This window comes from Anopheles marshallii, chromosome 2 (assembly GCF_943734725.1).
Source record: "Anopheles marshallii chromosome 2, idAnoMarsDA_429_01, whole genome shotgun sequence".
Lineage (NCBI taxonomy): Eukaryota > Metazoa > Arthropoda > Insecta > Diptera > Culicidae > Anopheles > Anopheles marshallii.
The window spans coordinates 42,724,016-42,743,289 of NC_071326.1; the positions used below are offsets into that span (position 1 = coordinate 42,724,016).

The 19,274-nt window shown below is 44.4% G+C and overlaps 1 protein-coding gene across 1 annotated transcript; it reads right to left on the reverse strand.

Moving 5' to 3' along the window:
• Positions 1–10,025: 10,025 nt before the first annotated feature.
• Positions 10,026–18,328, reverse strand: LOC128717990 (uncharacterized). The gene is made up of 9 exons (XM_053811666.1): positions 18,252–18,328; positions 17,096–17,550; positions 16,774–17,009; positions 16,151–16,701; positions 15,009–15,132; positions 13,034–14,095; positions 11,307–11,627; positions 10,211–11,242; positions 10,026–10,133 (listed from the first exon to the last, which is right to left on the reverse strand). The coding sequence occupies exons 1-9, from the start codon at positions 18,326–18,328 to the stop codon at positions 10,026–10,028; spliced, it is 3,966 nt and encodes a 1,321-aa protein (XP_053667641.1).
• Between the last annotated feature and the right edge of the window lie 946 nt (positions 18,329–19,274).

Below are 19,274 nucleotides of genomic sequence, written 5' to 3' on the forward strand. Positions count from 1 at the left end.
TTGGGGACGTTGCGATTTGTTTGTACTTTTGTTTAAACCCACCTTGTAGCTGCGTTTGCAGCAGTAAGGTGTGAGCGCTACCTAGCGCCCTGCTACCGTATCTGTTTGGCTTAATGCATCAGGGATTTGTGGCATTAACATTTTTTTCTCCCCATCTAGCACCGATAACATTCTTCACGTACCATGAACTCCACCAAACACACACCAACATATTATGAAGGAATAAAATTAATCATATAGATTATCGGTAATCCTTTGCCGAATCACATCCTCCCTCCGTAAGCGTAGCGGACCCAGGAATATGTTTTAATAGCAACAAACAAACAGTAACTTCCAAACACCCAGCCTGGCCATGAAAGTGGACACGAAATACTGCACTTGGTCGGAGAGCAAGCCGCAACAGGGAAGCAGAAATGAAAATAAACCCACCGAGATTGGTGACGAAGTCATAAAAATTCAAATCTCAAACCTTGGTACGAATTCGCGGGATACGCTGTGGGACGAAAGCCAACAACAACCCACCCAGGTTTTTGCTGCGTGTACCCCCTTTCTAGACGGCAGGTGGACACAGATCCGCCTGGTTTGGACGAGCGGTGGTGGTCTCCCTTGGTGGGGAAGCTTGCACCGAAGGGAAGGGTATTAAGAACCTCCAGACCAGATGCGGGCTGGTTTAGCTTTTTTCTTCTGTCTGTTTGTCTGCCCGTTTGCCTTCTTTCCTGCGATAACTACACTGGAGCTAAGGATTTTTGGTAGAGCTCTGTGTCGTTCAGAGCGCTTTTTGCTTCAGACATCTTTCACTGCTGTTCTCCAATTGCTTGACTAACGCCACCCGCACGAACTCAACGATTGGCACCATTTTACTACAAAATGCGGCACATAATATGATAGTGGACTTGTTCATCCATTACACAATTCACTTACTTTTTTGCTTAGAATTTAAATAGTTGTTCACCCGTTACTCTAACGTTACATCGCTCTATTTTAAATAGTCCTGTCACCCAGCACTGCATGCACTTTTCTTCGTAATAAAAACCCAGCACACTACGCTACGAGTTTCCGAGCACTTTTCCTAATGGTGAAAAACGCCCCAATCGAGTAGACTGGTGGCTCGCCTACTGGATCACTTTTCCTACCGTGTTTACTGTTCCACCACACACTTTCTGCACGCAGAAAACACACACACACGCTCTCTGCAAATCATCTCACCGCGTGGTGAAGATTGAAAGAACATCGTCTAACTGTCATTTTGACTTTATCGTTGCCACTTGCTGGCTGCACACGTTCGCGTAACGCACACGGATGGGTCGCCCCGGGGGGAGAACGGTTACGGGTCCCGCCAGTTGTTCTCGGTTCCTTTATGGCGAGCTGCCTAAGCTGATCGCGCCGACGGTTCGAAGCAAACTAATGGTTGCGGTTCGTACTGAGCAGCGCCAAGCGAATTCTCGAGCGCGAATGCCTAGCGCGAATGCCGCAACAGTCAACCCACGGTGGATTGATCGTGGGGCTTTCTGAAGCTCTCTCTCACTCTCTGGAACTTCGGCTGATGTCTGGCTCTCTGGAGCTGGTGTGACGCACCATGCTCACCGATTCACGGAGGCTGGCAGATCGTGTAAGCGGGATCGTACACTGCGAGGTCTGCGAGATCTCGCGCATCCGTAAAAAAAACGGTTCTGATGCGAGAGGTGGCATACGGTTGCTGTGATCATCTGGCAATCCTTTGGCTTTCGTATGGAATTCCAACCACATGTGGTGTCTTGTGGTTTTGGTTAATGAGAAGATGAGTAACACACTTCCTTGCGCGGAAGAGTTTACTTTTGGAGAGTCATTACGAAATATATCGGAAAACTTAAAATATATCGAATTCAAAATTTGAAGATGATACCCTGTGTTCGAAGGTCTTGGCAATGTCTCTAACATGTTGCACCGTAGAACCAACGGCTAACGGTAAGCAGTTTCGATCATTTTATCAGTCTTATCACAAACTGATACACACCTTCCCGTAAGACAAACATAGCATAGTAACCTTCGAAACTACGCAACAGTTACTTCAAACCCCTATCTCTTCCAACTTATGAAGTCCCGCAAACCACCAACGTGCCATACCAGTAACACCTCATCATCACTACTCGGGTGTCGATAGCAAATTCGATCGGCTAAAAAAACGCTCAAAGCCATATTACTCGCTCAAATCGTTTCTGTTCCGCATTTTTATGATCCCGAGTACTATTAAGATGTTGTTATCGTTCCGTGTGCCCGATACTAGCTCGCCTATTGAGCATGTCTGATGGACTGCTTTGCCTTTGAGTGCTTAAGATCCCGACAGTGATTTCTGTCCAGCAACCGTTTCGCTTCCCTCGCACAATGACGTCAAACGGTAGCGACATCCAAAACGAAATCTGCTCACCCTGGCTGGTTTATCGACAATGTTGGGAAGGTGCACAAAACAAAATCCCAGAGTGTTCGAAATAAAGACCTACCGACGGAAGGCCGCAGACGGTACGCAATGGATAAGGAAGCCACCGGTTGATTCGTTGCGTATCAGCGCGACCCCAACCAAGCCCTGCTAGCTTCTGTGGCGTCATTGTGCGCGTAATGCTTCCACTCTGTCTATCAGTAAAACGTGAATCTTTGGTTGGCTCCAACAACAACAGCACCTAAAATAGCAAAAGCATAAGAAAATGCACATCACATTCGATGGAAAGGCTTCGATCGGCACGATATTCAATTAGCCGATTATCACTTCGCTGCGTTTGATTTGTGGCCAACGACGCACGTTTTGCTGTTGGGGATTTCGTTTGTTTCGGTGCGCACCACACCACACATTTGCTCTCGATAAGGGAGGGACGAGTAACAACGATGTTGTGGCATCTCGTGCTGCCCGATAATGGCGATACGCGATTCTAACCACACTGCACACGGAACTGCTACAACCTTTGAACAGCCAGAAGAGATGGCATATGATGTTGCAAGCCTTTCTGACAATTCAAGGTTGAATCATCAAAATTAATATGCCATTGTTTGATAGTTTGATAAATGTATGTTGTTGGCGGTTGTACCCAAATATTCCCTTAAGTAAACTCAGAATTGTATCTCGTGCCAAAGTGAAAATAGTCCCTTGGAACAGAGTTCTCGTATGGCTGCATAGTTAGGCAAAAACTGTTCTTCATCATGTAAGGAGGCCCTACTACTACTAAAATCCGGATAAAGATCGCTGCAGATAAGATTTGGTCAACAATCGAGTTGTCAGTTGTCTCGAACTACTTCTATGCAGCGTCACCAGACAGGATAACAGGTTTATAGCAAGAGCAAAACTTATCCACGGTGTAGGGACTGTAATAACGTAATACTCCTTTTAAAAAAGTTACTGGAATACATTTTTGTTCCATATCTAAGGAAAACTAACATAAGAAACCGTGTTAATGACGAGCTTGGTCGTAAGAACAATTGTCTAGCTGTAGTCGCGATCTTACTTCCACATCATCTCGCGATCTTACTTCCACATCACGAGAAAGACATCGAACAACCTTAAACATCGCAGAGCCATAAACGCGGGAAGAAACAAAATAATTATAATGCTCTAAACACTAACGTACGGAAAACAACAAAGCAAACAATGCATGTAAGTTACACCTATTGTCACTAGTGATCATGTCTACTACTGTTGATATTGATCTTGTTAGATATGTCTGATCTTTGCATCATAAAATCAGTGCCCATTAGTCAGACAAAATAAGACTGATGCGGTAACGTTACCCCCACTAAACTAACGTTGATCAGAACGCAAACAAAAAATGTTCAAACAACACTACTACACCAGCATCTGTTGCATTTTAAATGCATACAATTAAAAGCCACCACTTTCCCACTCAATCCACAGCCGCGCTTAATGGAGTAACATTTAATGATGGACATTTTTTCTAATTAATAGCGAACCCTATCGCCCACTTAGCGCAAACAACAGGCCCCCCTTGGGTGGGTTTCATAAGACTTAAAATGTTTTTATTGTACTATTTCTATTTCTACTACTGAAAGTGGTAAACATGGTGGTTTAAAAGATGTTTTTGTTGTGGTACGAATTGTAGGGATCCACCAATGAATCCGATTTTAATTGAGCAACTTTGCCGTTGGTTTTAGGAGGGTACTTTTATGATGAAAACACACAAGAATTCCCTTTTATCAACTGGGATGGAAGGAATAAGGAAGTCCGCAAGGATCACTCATCCCGTTCTTTATGAGAAACACGACCAACGGCAGGGATTCCAGTACCCACTAAGACAGATGGTCATAGAGCTACTTGATGATCCAGCTAGACGAAGCAACCCGTGAGGAGATTCATTGGGCGGTGGCAACGACGACGATGTAACAGTCCGCCCGCCGCCGGCATTCGGCACTTCGCCCATCCGTTCACGAGCGACCTTCAGCACTACAAACTCGGCCTGTTCCAGTTGGCGTATATGGCGAATGAATGAATTAAATGTGTGCATATAATGTGTGAGGGCTATACGTCCATTTTTTTTTTTCGTTCTCTTCCTCTCTCTCTCTTTCTCTCTCTCTCTGTTTTCAACAACATTTCATTTGATCAGGCGTTGTTGAACCCCTCTTTGTCGATGCCACAACAACTTCTCTTCCGAATCTCATGTGAAAACCGAACGATCGTTGCACTGAGCTCACTATAGGACGGATCGATGCATTTCCAAGCAGCTTGCAGTGATTGCACCTCTGTACACGGCAAACTCTCAGCGGTCACTTGGCGCTCCATTGAGATTGTACATCTTATTTTGGGGTGGATTTTGTAGCAGAAATGAAACTCAGACGTCATCATTGCGGCTTATGTCTATCACACTCTATCCGCGCCCGCGACCACCATGCTGCGCCAGTCCGAAAAAGGGCCAAAAGCTGCAACGCATGTGTTCAAAGCTTGACATTAAAATTTATGATCCGCAAGTTCTCGCGATGCAGTCCGTCTAGAAGGTCCTTTAGTTGCTCCTACCCTTAGCGATTCGCTAATAACCACCAAACCGAACTGCTAGAGAGGTAATTTATCCGACGAGAGTTATTTATAGCCGAAACCGATCACCGATGGACAGTGGCGATTGTGGCTCCCACCGCACTACACCCTTCGATGATGACAGCGGTTTTTTTCGCGACCATTCGCGTTGGGATTCGAGAAAAGAGTCTCTCCACCATATCTAAATGGCTATATTAGCGATCCGAAGATTGCAGAGAAGATGGGGAGCTGTGTATCACACAGGCTGGTTGATCGAATGCCCAATGTCACTAGTCCATAGTAGCCGAAGAACAGGCGCCACACTAACGCAACCTATCCATCAGATGACCCGAGGGTTTCTTAAGCGCCATATAGCCAATAGAGATAAGATCCTGCCGTACCGTAGATACCGTCTAGTACGGCCATCACCAGATCGCGCAATGATGGCCTCCTTCTGCATTGCATGATGCACGATCTCGTATGACAATAATTACGCTTTCTGTGCTAATGCATCGCGCGCACGTCCTTAGTATGTTCATCAAAAATTCAACAATCCGTGACGTTCCTTTTCTGGCAAAAAAAAACCTCCCAGATTGACTGACTGCTCGTAAATCGGTCTGGTGGTGGATCAATTTTTGTACCTACTTTTAATTACATGCAATACACCTCTGACCTTCATCGCTGCATGAGCTTTGGGAAAGGATATGATGTAGCGTGTCACGTGCACGAACCTTCTCCTCTTTGTGGGGATGATGGCGTGATCCGATTGGTAATATTTTGTAACGCACATTCCGATCAAAATGGGTATACAGTAATCGTTACAATCACCTACGGAGGGTTAGATATTGACGGGAACCCTCCGTGACCCAGTCGGTAAATTCCTGTCCAGATAATTGGGAAGGTGGTAACTCCGATGAAACGATGAGCGCCTCCAGCAATTGGGTATTTGCAACTACAGGACACGTGTTGCAAAAGGACGGATGAGAGTAGTGGCCGAAAACATGGAGGTGGTCGGCTAGGAGGCATCCACATGTAACTTCCAATTTCAGTTTTGCATCTTTAGAAACCGCACACAAATGTAAAAAAAAATAGGCACAATCCTCCCCAAAACTAGACAAGCCTCTAATAAACAGCCAGAGGAGATGCACCAACAACGTCCAAACATCGACGGCTCAAAACCCACTGCCTTGTGATTATTTTTAGCCACACGTAGAAAAGCTTTGGCAGGGCAGGAAGGTGAGCGGTTGAAACGCGGTGTACGACCCGACCCGTAAAGTTGATCGTGACCAATCGATCATCAAAGGTGCATGCATGCGCAACATAAGCGTGGTGACTCCGGTTGCTTCGGCTGAGGTCGTTTGTCAATGAAAACGTAAAACGATGCCGAACTTTACATCGTACACTGTTGCCACTTGCCAATAATTCACATAAATTCGTACAAAACGGTTGTACGTCGCATTATTATTCCGCTTTTACGATCGGTTTTTGCAAAGCGCAATGTGTTGTTGTACTTCTATCATAGCCTACTTATGGGAGCGTTACCAGCGTTTGCCAGCGAGGGTCCATCGTTATTTGGGGGAGGTTTGCAATAATTTGTGCCAGTGTGGAGCAATGTTGTCCCGGTTTTGCTCGGAGCTGTTTTTGTGTAATTTTCAAACGAAAATTGCAACTCCATCACTTACGCTACGGCACCGAACACGTTTAGTGGATGGATGCCGCAAATTCCTATCCCAAACAGTGTTGGTATGCTATGCATCGTGCGTTGACGATGAACCAAAACAAAAACAACCGAGCGGGCGAATGATCACCTAGCCGGTAAATGGATACCGTGAGTTTATCATTGAATAGTTACTAATCCGTTACCAAACAACACCTTTGAAGGTAACGAAAAGGGGCGCACCTGTCGGCAAATTTGAACTAGTGTTGGGTAAATTCCAACTTTTCCTGGACGTAGTCATGTAAAGGTTCGTAATTTGCATTTATTAGCTAACTACAAGAACCTCAAAAACCCATGAAATCATCGAAAAAAAAGTATTTGCTTGTAAAAACCATCACTGGTATAGGGTAAAAAAACTTAAGGATAAAAACTTAAGGGTGTTGCACTGAAAAAACTGAGGATAACACCAAGCAAAAGCGCTGAACTACTGTGTATGTCATCTAGTATACCTAGATATACTAACACACCTAGGTATGGGAAGCTAGATATGAAACATTCCTACACAAACTTTGGTTTTTATCGGCATTGGTAGACTAATAAATCCTTTAAGTAGACCAAGAAAAAAAGCAAGGAAAGGTAATACCAACGGAAAACTATGAAATCCCCAACACTGTATTGGAAAAATTGTAATTTAAATTATTCAAAAACTTTAGAAAAAAATCGTTGGAGAGCTATGCAAAGATCTATGGAAAAATGCTGCATAATCTTTGGAAAGCTACTAGAAGATCTATGGAAAACTGCCTTAAACTTGTGGCGCTCAGAGCGTCCTGGTTAGCCAAGACACGAAAAAGCGACACCTAGGAAAAATAGGGGGTACTAAAACAAAATGATAGTTGGGAAGTTTTCATAGGTAAACCCAAACTAGACAACCGGTAAAGCTAGGACAATAGGACAGAGATTCGAAACGATTATTTCGCGGAAAACAGGACACACATAGCGACGCATACGAGATGACAGATGGTACACAAATTGGTATAAAAACGGCCATAATATACGGTTGCAATGCTTGGAGTAGGTGCTCTCCCTGTGATATGGCTAAAGTGCAATCAACACAAAATCGTTTCCTAAAAATGATTTTAGGTCTATTAAACAGAGAGGCGAATTAAGCCAGCTCAAAGTCTTTATAAAAACAATAAACAACAACAGTCTACCAAACAGGTATTCCACAAAGGCTCTTTATGAGCAAACAGGGTTCCTGATGATAGCAGACTATGTACAGGAAGTTTTGGAGAAACTTCAACAGAAGTCCCTGAACTCCGATTCTGATATCATCAGGACCTTATCATTCTTGACACCATCAGCAAGCTAGGTTAGGTTTCTTAGGTTAAGTTTAGTATAAGTCTAGTCTTAAGTTTAGGTTTAACCTATAATTTATTAAAAAATCAGGAATAATCCTATATCAGAGGTTTCACCTCCAATTAATGCAAAATTTGCAACAATATGTGAATGTTTAGTAGATAAATTTCTATTACCTCCACCACCATACAAACAAGGTATTAAAATATTGTTATAGCGTAAACAGTAGCATGCAGGAAACCTATAAAAGATTTGTTAAGAAAAATTAATCAATGTTAACCATGTAAATAATTAATCATTTATTCATTCAGATAAATGTTTAAAAAAAAACGTACCAAAGATCAGTTATCGCTGCAATCTGCGACGAGAAAGTTTTCCCGGGTGCTAACAAGTAGCCAGTAATCGTGCAGTAGGGAAGCAAAAAGTTGTCTGGGACCCAACTCCCAGCAGGAAGGTTAAATTAAAGTAGGATCCAACACCGGTTGGAAACCCTGAAAACTCATTTGAAAACGTTTTGAAAACCCGTGAAACATGCTGAAAAATTTCGGTGCTGACCTCAACGTTGATTGTGGTATCAACTCCGCAAAACTCCAATACTAGAGTCGACTCGCGATTTTTTTTTTTTGCTGTTGAATCCGGTATTTCGAATGCTGCATCGAAGTGGGTTCAATCCACTCCGAATTTCCCATCACTAATCTGAACACGATGTGAGCCAGTAGATGAAAGCCTTCCTGTGCAAGTCAACGTGAGTGAAGAACGGAACGCGAACTGTTGTTTTGATTGTAAAATGATACAGCTGTAGGGGGAGGGGACGGGGCGGTGGGTTTCTGCCGCTAGAAGTACAAATTGATGTACAAACACTTTTTGTGCAAAATATGTTCCTTTATCCCACGGTACCGTAGTTGATCGTTCGGTCTAATACACTGAAGATCGTGAATTTATTCTCATCTAACAACCTATCCAACTGTTTTTACAAATCATAGATATAACAGTAACAATAGCGATAACTCTACTAAAAAGACACAACCAAGTCAATCTTTAATCCAAGAAAACGAAGAGAAAGACCCTTCTATTTAATTCTCTCTGGAGGAAGTTTGAATAACTTTGGATATCCAATATCTCCAGAGGATACCAGAGAACAGCAGCATTTATGTCAACGGTCACTGCACTTACCAAAAACCTTGATGAGTAAGACGCTTTATGTCATTTAAAATGCAAAACGAGTGCCCATCAACGTGTCATAAGATGTACAAAACTGCAATGCATTTCTTTTGCTACCTAAACCGTTTGTCCAGGGTGCGGTTTCCATTTGTCGGTATCCGTCGATCATCATTTGCCGAGTTTAATCAGCGCGCTTTACCATTTTCGGAGTTCGATTGGGACGGTCGTTACCTCTCGGTGGCAGCAATGCGTCATAAAAGTAGAATGCGGTTAATGTGACCATTTGCATATTCGGACATAGACCACCAAGTAGTGTGATGATTCTTCAAGTTCACCCAATACGTGGAAGTTACTTACCCCAGGGTGGGACCGGTAGTATTATGGATGGTACCTTTTGAGAGTTGCAGTAATGGGCCATGTGACAGTAACCGTTACAAGGGAAGTTAGCGTACTGTAAATCAGGTACATTGCATTCTAAAGGCATATATGTTCAGAGATATAAGCTAGCCGGTATAGAAGATGGAGATAATCGACACAAGATTAACTCCTGCGTGGTACTACCAATCAGCCTTAACAGCATGGCTTTATTCGGCGCGCGGTTAAATCTGTTACGATCCAAGCTGATCCAATCCAATTCGAGATGTGCGATCGGTCGGTGTGCGCGCGCGTCCTAATCGTGTTATCTGGACAGTGTTTGAATATAATTCAGTTCATAAAGTCAACGTGTGCAAAGCGCTTTGATTAGTAGTTTTCCAAGATATCACGAACATACTATAAAACATAGAAAAAATCCTACTGTCTAAAAGCGCTACAACCAACCCCATCATCGTTTTCGTTTATTCCAAAATGCACAACGTGCACATCCTAAAAATGTGACGTGTTCCCATGCATCAACATGGCACTCGGTTCATCCGGAATGCTGATCTGGAACTGAAGCAACACCACCAAGTACGTAACCATCGTTGCAAGCAGCTGTGAAGTTGATAAATGCATTGTTTTATACCGTAATCAAGCATAACTTAAACATGACACTTTATACATTGCCTTACCGATTTAAACAGCGTACGGTTAACATCAAAAAACCCTCCCAAATTAATGCTGGATGGGTTCATCTCGGTCGCACGCAAAAACATGTTGATCTCGGTCTGCGCATCCGTGTTCATCCAGCTCAGCTCAACCATTAGTAGCTTCTTCTGGAAGTTGGTACGCACGTTAAACGACGCATAGTGGGCCTCATCGCAGATGTAGAACAGCAAGCCAACGCTACAGAACGCGGTCACAGCAAGCCCTATATCTTTCACCCCGAACCCGTCCGAGATTTGCGACATCAGCCCGTAGATCGAGAGCGTTATAATAAAGAACAGGTACAGACAGATGAAGGTGAAGGTGTAGCACGTGGAGAATCCTGTGTCACGGGCCAGCTTACTGAGGCGCAACCACAGCGACCGGTACTCGGACACCTTAGCCGCCGGGCCCACATGGCGTAGGGCGCGCTGAAAATCTTCCGCCAGGATCTTCGCCGTAATGCTGAGCGTCTCGCACGCCAAATACCAGTAACCACCCATCATGTAGGTGATCGTGTCGAGCACACAGTACGGAATGACCTGTAGCAACTTAAAGTCCACCATCGTCACATGCGTAATGGCGACCGAGAGGGAGCACAGGATCGGTAGCAAGATGGCGACCACCTGCGCCTTGGTGCGAAGCTTCAGCTCCAACGCACGGCCGGACGTTTTCCGGTAGACCGTTTCGAAATCGACCCACCCATTCACCACCGACACGACCTTGCGCGATTCGTACCACATCAGCGGTATGATCAGGATCGGCAGGATGTTCACGATGAACAGGTACGCAATAACGGACTCCTCGAAGCGACCCTCGAGCGTGCGTACGATTTCGATGCGATTGAGCAGAATGAATGCGATGTACACGGTAAGCAGAAGGAAAAACGTCACACAGTACACCATGGAGGGCGAGGCCAAAATGAACGCGGTCTCACCCGAAGCCAGCCGCGTATAGGGAAACACTCCGATGGCACGCAGCACCAAGTAGATTGGTTTCGAACTCTCGTACACCATGTTCTGTTGGAGGACAGAATTCGCAACGATAACAACTCGGAGTGCTCTTGTTCTCGTTCCTACTCACCGTTTGGCTGGTAGTGGCCACCGTATTCACGAACGCTTCCTTTGGTGTAAGCGGTGGAAAGCCAACCCGATTGTTAAACACGGTTGCATTTCGTCTGACCTGTCCCGTGGAGTTTGCACCATTGTCTTCCTGGATGGGTTTCACATCGAGAAACACGTTACGATTTCGCTTCGGTTCGTGCATCGTACCCTCGAAGCGCATCGTTTCCGAGTTAAAGATGCGACTCATTGCTGAATGGGCCGACACAGGGATGTCTTGAATCCGTTTCCGATTGCGTTGATGTCTTCCGTGGAACTGCGTCGTGAATCTTGGGATCACTTTCTACGCGTAACGTGGCCTCAACCGTCTCAACAGTTCCATCTTGAAGGTTAATTGATAATCGATGCCCTGACTTTTACTCCCACTTTGAAACGGAAACGGAAATTATTTAATTATTCAGTGTAAACAACAAACACACCTTCGGCGATATCATTCCGAAAGTACCTTTCGGTATGTGCGTAGAACGCATGGTCCACATTTTATCGATCCTCAGCGCTAAGCGTTCATCACTTTGCTCGTGTGTGTCCCAATCATATGACAACACTTCAAATTTCCATACAACTTAATCTGCATAGATTAAGATTGTCGGTTTTCCTGGGTGCATAAGGGTAGAGTCAGTAGCTGAAACCTTTTCGAAATGCCTTTGTGATTTGTTGTGAGAAGATGTCAACCAAGCAATATTGCACTATCGTTTCGTTTGTGCGCATCTGTGGGAGTAGCTTTTTAAATGGAATATTAATGATTGTGTTTCCAAGCCACGACATGATGGAGGTTTGATTTATTCCATTTTTAAATGCTTATCTCTGAAGTAAATGGGTGTTATGGATTGATGGGTTGATACGAATATTTAAATAGTAAATTAAAAGCCCAATTAAGTTGTTAACGTAACACAGACACAGACAATAGAAAGTTTCACCCATATATTTTCTTGGGGAGAACTACTAAGAACTGAGGAAAAACAAAATTAAAACCATCGATTTTCGCATAAAAACCAAAGTTTTTTTTTATAATTCACAATTTCACATGTTACTGTATGGGTAAAATTAGACCGATCAGTGGATTAATTTATAAACATTTACACATTCATTACTTTCTTTCCAATATATCGTAGAATAACTATTCTTTATACGTGTTTGACAGGAAAGTAAGTTTTCTTACGAAACAAATATGTTTTACTAATTACGGTGCAGCATGGATGACGACGAATGGGGCATTAATACAATATTCTACGCATTGAGTGTTGTAGTACGAAATACATTCCAAGCTATAGCTGGTACCACACGGTTCGCGGTAGTAACATACCATGGTTCTGAGGATCGTATGTGATCTAGAAAGATCCTTTCAGTAGCGAGCACTATATATCCGATTACGCGGTAGACACAGTCCAGCACGCCAATAAATGGAAGTCATGCCATTTCGCGGGGTCGTTGCGGTAAACGACAAATTTGAAAGCCGTACTATATTTAAAATGATTTCTCGCAAAATGTGCAAACCATCGTGAAACTAAACCTTCTCGCGCATGTACATTTTCCGGTTTGTTGACTTTACAAATTTCGCACCAGTTTTGCGTGTGGAAAGATGCAATCTACGAATTACGCTACGTATCCGGGGGTCCTGCTTTCAGACATTTACTGTTTCTCCTCCTGCTCGTTGGCATCCGTTTTCGTTTCTTCACCTTTGCTCTTTACCTCCACGTACACCGGTTCCTGCGCTTCATCTTCAACACCAGCCCCGGATGTGGCTGCGGCAGCGCTCTTCGCATCCGGTACCCATAGGCCTGAATCTATGCAGCGCTGCAGGTGTACGCGAGCTTCCTCCGGTGGCAGTTTGGCCATCGCTTCCTGCAGCATGCCGATGTCGCGCGTCTCAAAGCACTTCTGTAGCTCCTCGGGCAGCGATTCAAACACCTCCACCGGATCCAACCCACCCGGACCGAGCCTCGCCTTACGTTCCTCCTCCTCCTGCTCCTCGATAAGCTTCTGCAGTTTCTCCTGCGCTCGCTTGCGGATGCGCTCTTTAAACGCTTCAATTTCACCCAAGAACTGATTCTTGTACTCGGTTTCCGCCTCCTGAATGCGCTGAAAGAAAGACGCCACGCAGGCCCTCGGGTCTACCTCGAGCTGTTTCGAAATGTCCAAGATGTACTGCATGCAGATGCACTGGTGCGCCACGTGTGCCATCAGTTCGTGCTTTTCCTGCATCTCCAGCTCGATGCACCAAATGACGAGATAGTTGGGCGTATCCTCACATACCAGATGGTGATTATCCTGCAGGAACTTTTTCGAATCATCGTACTTCCGCATCATGCCGAATTGCTTCATCTGCTTCTCGTACTTTTTGATAAATTCCCTCAGATTCATCTCCTTCTGTTCGTCGGTCAGCTCTTCCTCCTTTCGATTTATTGCACTCTTGTTGATGACCGTCTTGGCGAAGCCCGGCTTACTGATCGTGTCCACGTTCCATGGTTGCATCTTTTCCTTCTTGCGCAGCTCATCTTCTTCCTGCCTCACGCGCTCTTGTTCCCTTTCCAGCTCATCAATGATTTTCTTTAGCTCGTCTAGATTGCCTTCCTTTCGCTGCAGCTTCTCTTTCGCCTGCTTTAGCTTTTCCACGGTCGTTTGCTTCTTCTTTTCTATCGTTTCCTTCGTTTTCTCTTGCTCCTGCATCCGCTCGACGCGGGCCTGATGCCGCCAGCGGAAAAGCGATGGCGTATCGATATTTGGATGAGTATCGTCCTCATCGTCCGAGATCTAGAAAAAAAAATGATACCCCGATTCGGTAGTCAAACGTGCGCTAAATGCTATAGACATAATACAAAAAACACCGCACGAGGGTGGTATTGTTGATATGCCGCATACGAAAACATTGCCATTTGCCCTACCTCAATATCTTTCCATTTGCTGTAATCCACCATGTTTATACCGTTTTATTTAGCACCTGTTCGACTAAACTATTACCACGCAATTGAAACTTAAATTTCAGTAACGTTTCGTATTTTATTTACGCACAATGCTATCAATGTAACCGTTCAGCGCTTGATACGATTGCTTTTTTTCTCAAATGCTATTGTTTTCCACCCTTCGTTTTGACAGTTGGAGATTTCCTTCCAGACGTTTCGCCGTCTGTTTTTGACATTGCTACCCAGCCACCAAATTCAAACACATGCAGACCTTTACAGCAGCTGAATAATTTTTGACCCATGAAACCTTGTTTAGGTATACAGGCAGCCTCCGAGATATGCTATTATATCAGACCGCTACAATCCGGAAACGAAACGTGTTGATCGATTTTCCGCGTTTGTCGTATCCTGATGTAAAAACGTTTATACCTTATAATTACAGATTGACTTATTTATCTGTATTTCTTTTGTTTAACAATTCCAACGGCTTCCGAAAGAAAACATTTACAAATATTAAAAACTTATGTTTTATACCACAAATAAAGGTTTTTTCTATCAAATCCTCTTTGCTGAAATGTTGTGCTATAAATTAACTCAGCTTTCAAATTTCCAAAAACCTCGTTTCTCCGAAACCGGTAGGTATCTCTGCATGTACGCATATTTTCTATCTCCCAAACTGCATGTTTTGTTCATTTTCAGTAATAGCACACAACGAATTTATGCATTTTTTTCCCGGATTATATCGGTCCACTGTAATAGCGTACCTCGGGGACTGCCTGTACCGGTACAATGTAAGATCCATATTGTCTCAGCTTCGTTCGTCGCGACACGTGGTTTGTGTAGATCAGTGCCCTCAGATTGTAGACAACCTGGTTGGCAGCCAACACCCTAGCGCGTATCTCAACAACAATGTCGTTGTCTGTGTCAGCTGACCTTTGACCCATGATAGGTTAAGTTTTGGACGACTCTAGACGAACTTTACATACTCTCTTAACAACTCTGTGCATTTCAGTCAATAATTCAGATCATAGCTTATCAGATCATACCAGTTTGCCATCTTGGCTGTGTTCCTATAGGATTTTCTTTTTGCAACCTGGGCATGCCTAGAGATCTGTAGTTTTCCAAACCAAACCATTGCTTTTTCTGTAAACCCGGTTTTTACATTCGGAAATAAGCAAATAAACTAATTAAACATTCAAATCCAAAAATAACACACACTTTTTAAGAGCCCACAACTCTTCTAACGTTTATTTATCGTGAAACTGTTAGTAGCTTATTATTTGTTTTAATTTTACAATAAAATTATCAATTAACTGTCTGCTATCTGGAAATGTATTTTTTATGATTTAAGTTTCTTGCTTTGTACACAATTGGTTTGATTCTAACCCGTTTGAAATAAGAAAACATGCAGTGGCTAATAGTTCCCGACGTTTTTTTCCAAACTATTTCGCAACTATTGGTTAGCATTATTCACTAAAGTACACATGTAATTGCATTGAAAAGTGGGGTTGCTTAAGTGTAGCAATTGCACTGTCCTATACTAATTCAATAAATTACACTGGCATGCATGTTTTACTTTGAACTTGCTATTTTGCTTAACTTTCCGACCATCTCTCAACTGCCTTTACTTTCGTTCAACAAACCCTGCATTTCGCGTTTGAAATCGTTTCAGTGGAGGCGTACGGTGTTTTGTAAAATTTACATGTTTTTCTTCCCTTTCGCTCAATCTTCCTAAGGTTGTGGTTTTCTACAGCTAGTTTTAGTTAAATATGTTCGTCCCAACACAGCGCAAAGGGAATACTGTTTTGTTTTTCCTACCGAAGAAAGAAATAGCAAAAAAATAGTATATGATCGTTGCCATGCATTCATAGCCTACTGCTTAGTAGAAGTAGGAGTTTAAATATACTCGTAGAACATGATCCAGTACGTGACGTTCAGCAGCGTGAACAGAAACGGGAAAAACATACGCGAAAATCGATCGATGTTGATCGCTCGCTTCAGTCGCATCTGGGCCGGCGTTAGCTTCGGTATGGCCGAGGCCGGTTTGCAGGGTGGCGGTGGTATCGTCTGGATGTGCGGGACCGGCGATAGCAGCAGTGTGCTTTCCTGCCGCTGAAACGTGGTGATCGGCATCTCGTGCGTATGCTCATGCGACTTACTGTTGCGCTTCCCGTTTTTGGCGGTGAAGTCGAAAAATTTATCCATCTTGGGCGGATGGGGTTTCGGTGTCGGTGGATCCGAATCACCCAGCACGATGTTAACCAGACAGTACTCCATCAGCGCCATAAACACGAACACGGTACAGACGGACATGAACGCATCGACCGCCTTTAGGTACGATACCGGCGGTAAGGAAGCTTGCGATTTCGCGTGCTGGGTGCTGAGCGTGAGCAGAGACGTTACGCCAAGCGTGACCCGGGCCGGCGCTGCTTCCGGTTTGATCCAGAACGAAACCCACTGGAATGGGAACGAAAGGGGGAAGGATGAAGCACCCGAGTGTTATAACGAAGCTAGCCGACATAAACTCACCGACATAATGACGATCAGGCAGGTTGGGATGTAGGTGTGGAACAGGTAGTACCCGAGACGACGCTTCAACACGAACACTACCTCCAGGCAGGTGAAGTTCCCGGTCGAGTACACCTGGGTACAGTCGGCCGTATAGTTTTTCACCAACGCCAGCTGGGGCAACTCGATGTGCTCGTCCACAACCAACGGCACCTCCTCGTCCCACTGGAACACCAAGTCGTCTGTCGTGTGAGACACTGCTCGGGAGGGAGTAAAAAAAAACACAGAGACCAGAGCTGAAAACAAACTTATTCGTCGCAGAACGTGCGATCCTGTAACGTACGGCTTTCCATCTGCAGCTTGCATTCCTGCGTGTCGTGCGGATAGATCAAGAAGTTCATCGCACAGGACAGCTTCAACGTCAGCTTCACCATGTACAGGATCGTTTTGTCCTTGTACAGCCACATGTAATGGTTCGGGATCGTCATCGTCTGGAAGGTGACCGATTTCGCATTCTTGAAGAACGAATCCGGCCGCCACATGTTCTTCAGCCAGTCCACCTCCAGCAACCGGTACTCGGACGTCATGTTTTCCGGCAACCGCAACCGGTGATCTTTCCACGTTTGTGCGAAAAAGATGTCGGCCGCGTAGGTCATCGAGTTTTCGTCGATCGAATCCAACCCCATCACGGTCACGTGGAAGGCAACGCTCGTCGGCTGGCCTTCCTTTTTCGGCGGTCGCATTTTATCGTACAGCTTCGGATCCTCGGGCAGGATATCGTTGAAGGTGAGGCTGGTTCTGAGCCGAAAACAAAAAACAGAAATTATGCTTTAAATTGAACAAAACCTAAATCTTTGCAGGTGTCACACTCGGCCGTCGGTTACCGTCAGTCTACACGACGCGCTTTTAGGGGCTTTTACTCACTCGCGCTTTTTATTTTGACATAATAATAATACTAATACATAATATTTATAAAATAATAATATGGGTAGGGAAAAACCTTGTATAAATTCGTCATTACTATTCAAGTTTAATTACCATTTACATCAGTTTTGATTATAATGCAATATACAGTTTTTGCCCGAGTTACGTGACACTCGAGTTAAGCGAATCAAAAATATATATATAATTCGTGTAATTTTGTATGTGGAATTAAAGTTTGTATTTGTCAAATTTCAATTTTTTCAAAAAATACATTAATTTTGGTAAAAAAAATACTCTAATTGTCAAAATAAACGTAGAAATATCAATTGCTAATCAGCTTTGTAAGGTGAAAGGCAGAAATCGATCACTGAATACTAACTATAAACGATATTCTAAAGGGAATCCGAGTTACGCGAATTTCTCTGGCACGCATGGCGCGTTACTGGGGAAAAGACTGAATTTATATTATATAATTCGTTCTCGGTACTCGTTCAGACCATACTGCTAACAAATTGAAGCGCTGCGCTGCCGAAGCGCGTCGTGTAGATCATCGGTAATGTTGAGCGCTTACTTACTGATACTCGCCATTGATTTCTCGGATGCATTGTCCCACTATCACCAGCAGTCCACTTATCGCATACTGCACCAGCATGTCCCTGTCTAGTGCTTGCTGTAGAGAAATGGAGAAAGAGCAAAGAAAGCATAAATAATTGCACGCCCAACGACAGTAAATCAAACATGGCGAAACAGGAGCAGCACACTATGCGCATAATGATGTCCCAAGCACACACATGACCGTCGAGCCACCGCAAGCAACAAACAATGATCAATCGGCTGGTGGAGAAGATAAAGCCCTCCGTGCCGGGTGTACAGCAGGACAGTGTCGCTAATCGTTTTGCATAACATCGCATCGGAAGATCAACCAATCGAGAACAGAAAGGGAAGGAGGCTGCATCACCAGCGTTCCGGCGGAAACAATTGCCATCAGGCGAACAATAAGCGTCGGGATAAAAACGGTCGCGATACGTTACTGCCGGGTATTACTGGTACTACCAGCTTTTCTCTTGTTTAAAGAAAGCCCTCCAATAGCCCACAAAAGCGGGGGACACTGAGGGAAACGATTAACGTCATAACGGTAGTGATACCGCCATCATCATGGCCTCGGTCACAACCTGTCTGCATGAACGTTCTCGCTGGCCTCCGTTCCGCTGGCACAATACCTCAACGACTTTCGGTTACGATGGACTACGAGCAACTGAAGATGCCACTTGACGTCCCCGCCAACCCCGTTCTTCCTGCCCTACCCGTTGCGTTGTGCCAATGGTGATGAGCATATTATCGGTTACAACGGAACGTCCCGGTGAAGAGCTTTTCGTTAAAGCGGATCATAATGAATTATGTACAGCGGCGTTGGTTTTGTGAGCAGGCGGCACTGGCAGTGGGGAATCATGGCCGCCACAGCCGCACAGCGTGCGGTGTAACGATGTGCAAGAACAATGGCCGTAAGCGGCATCCTTGCAAACGACCGGACCAGCCGGGAGGGTGAAGTTGTTGACAAGTGCTGCACATACAAGCACCGGGTGCGGAAGTGGAACAAG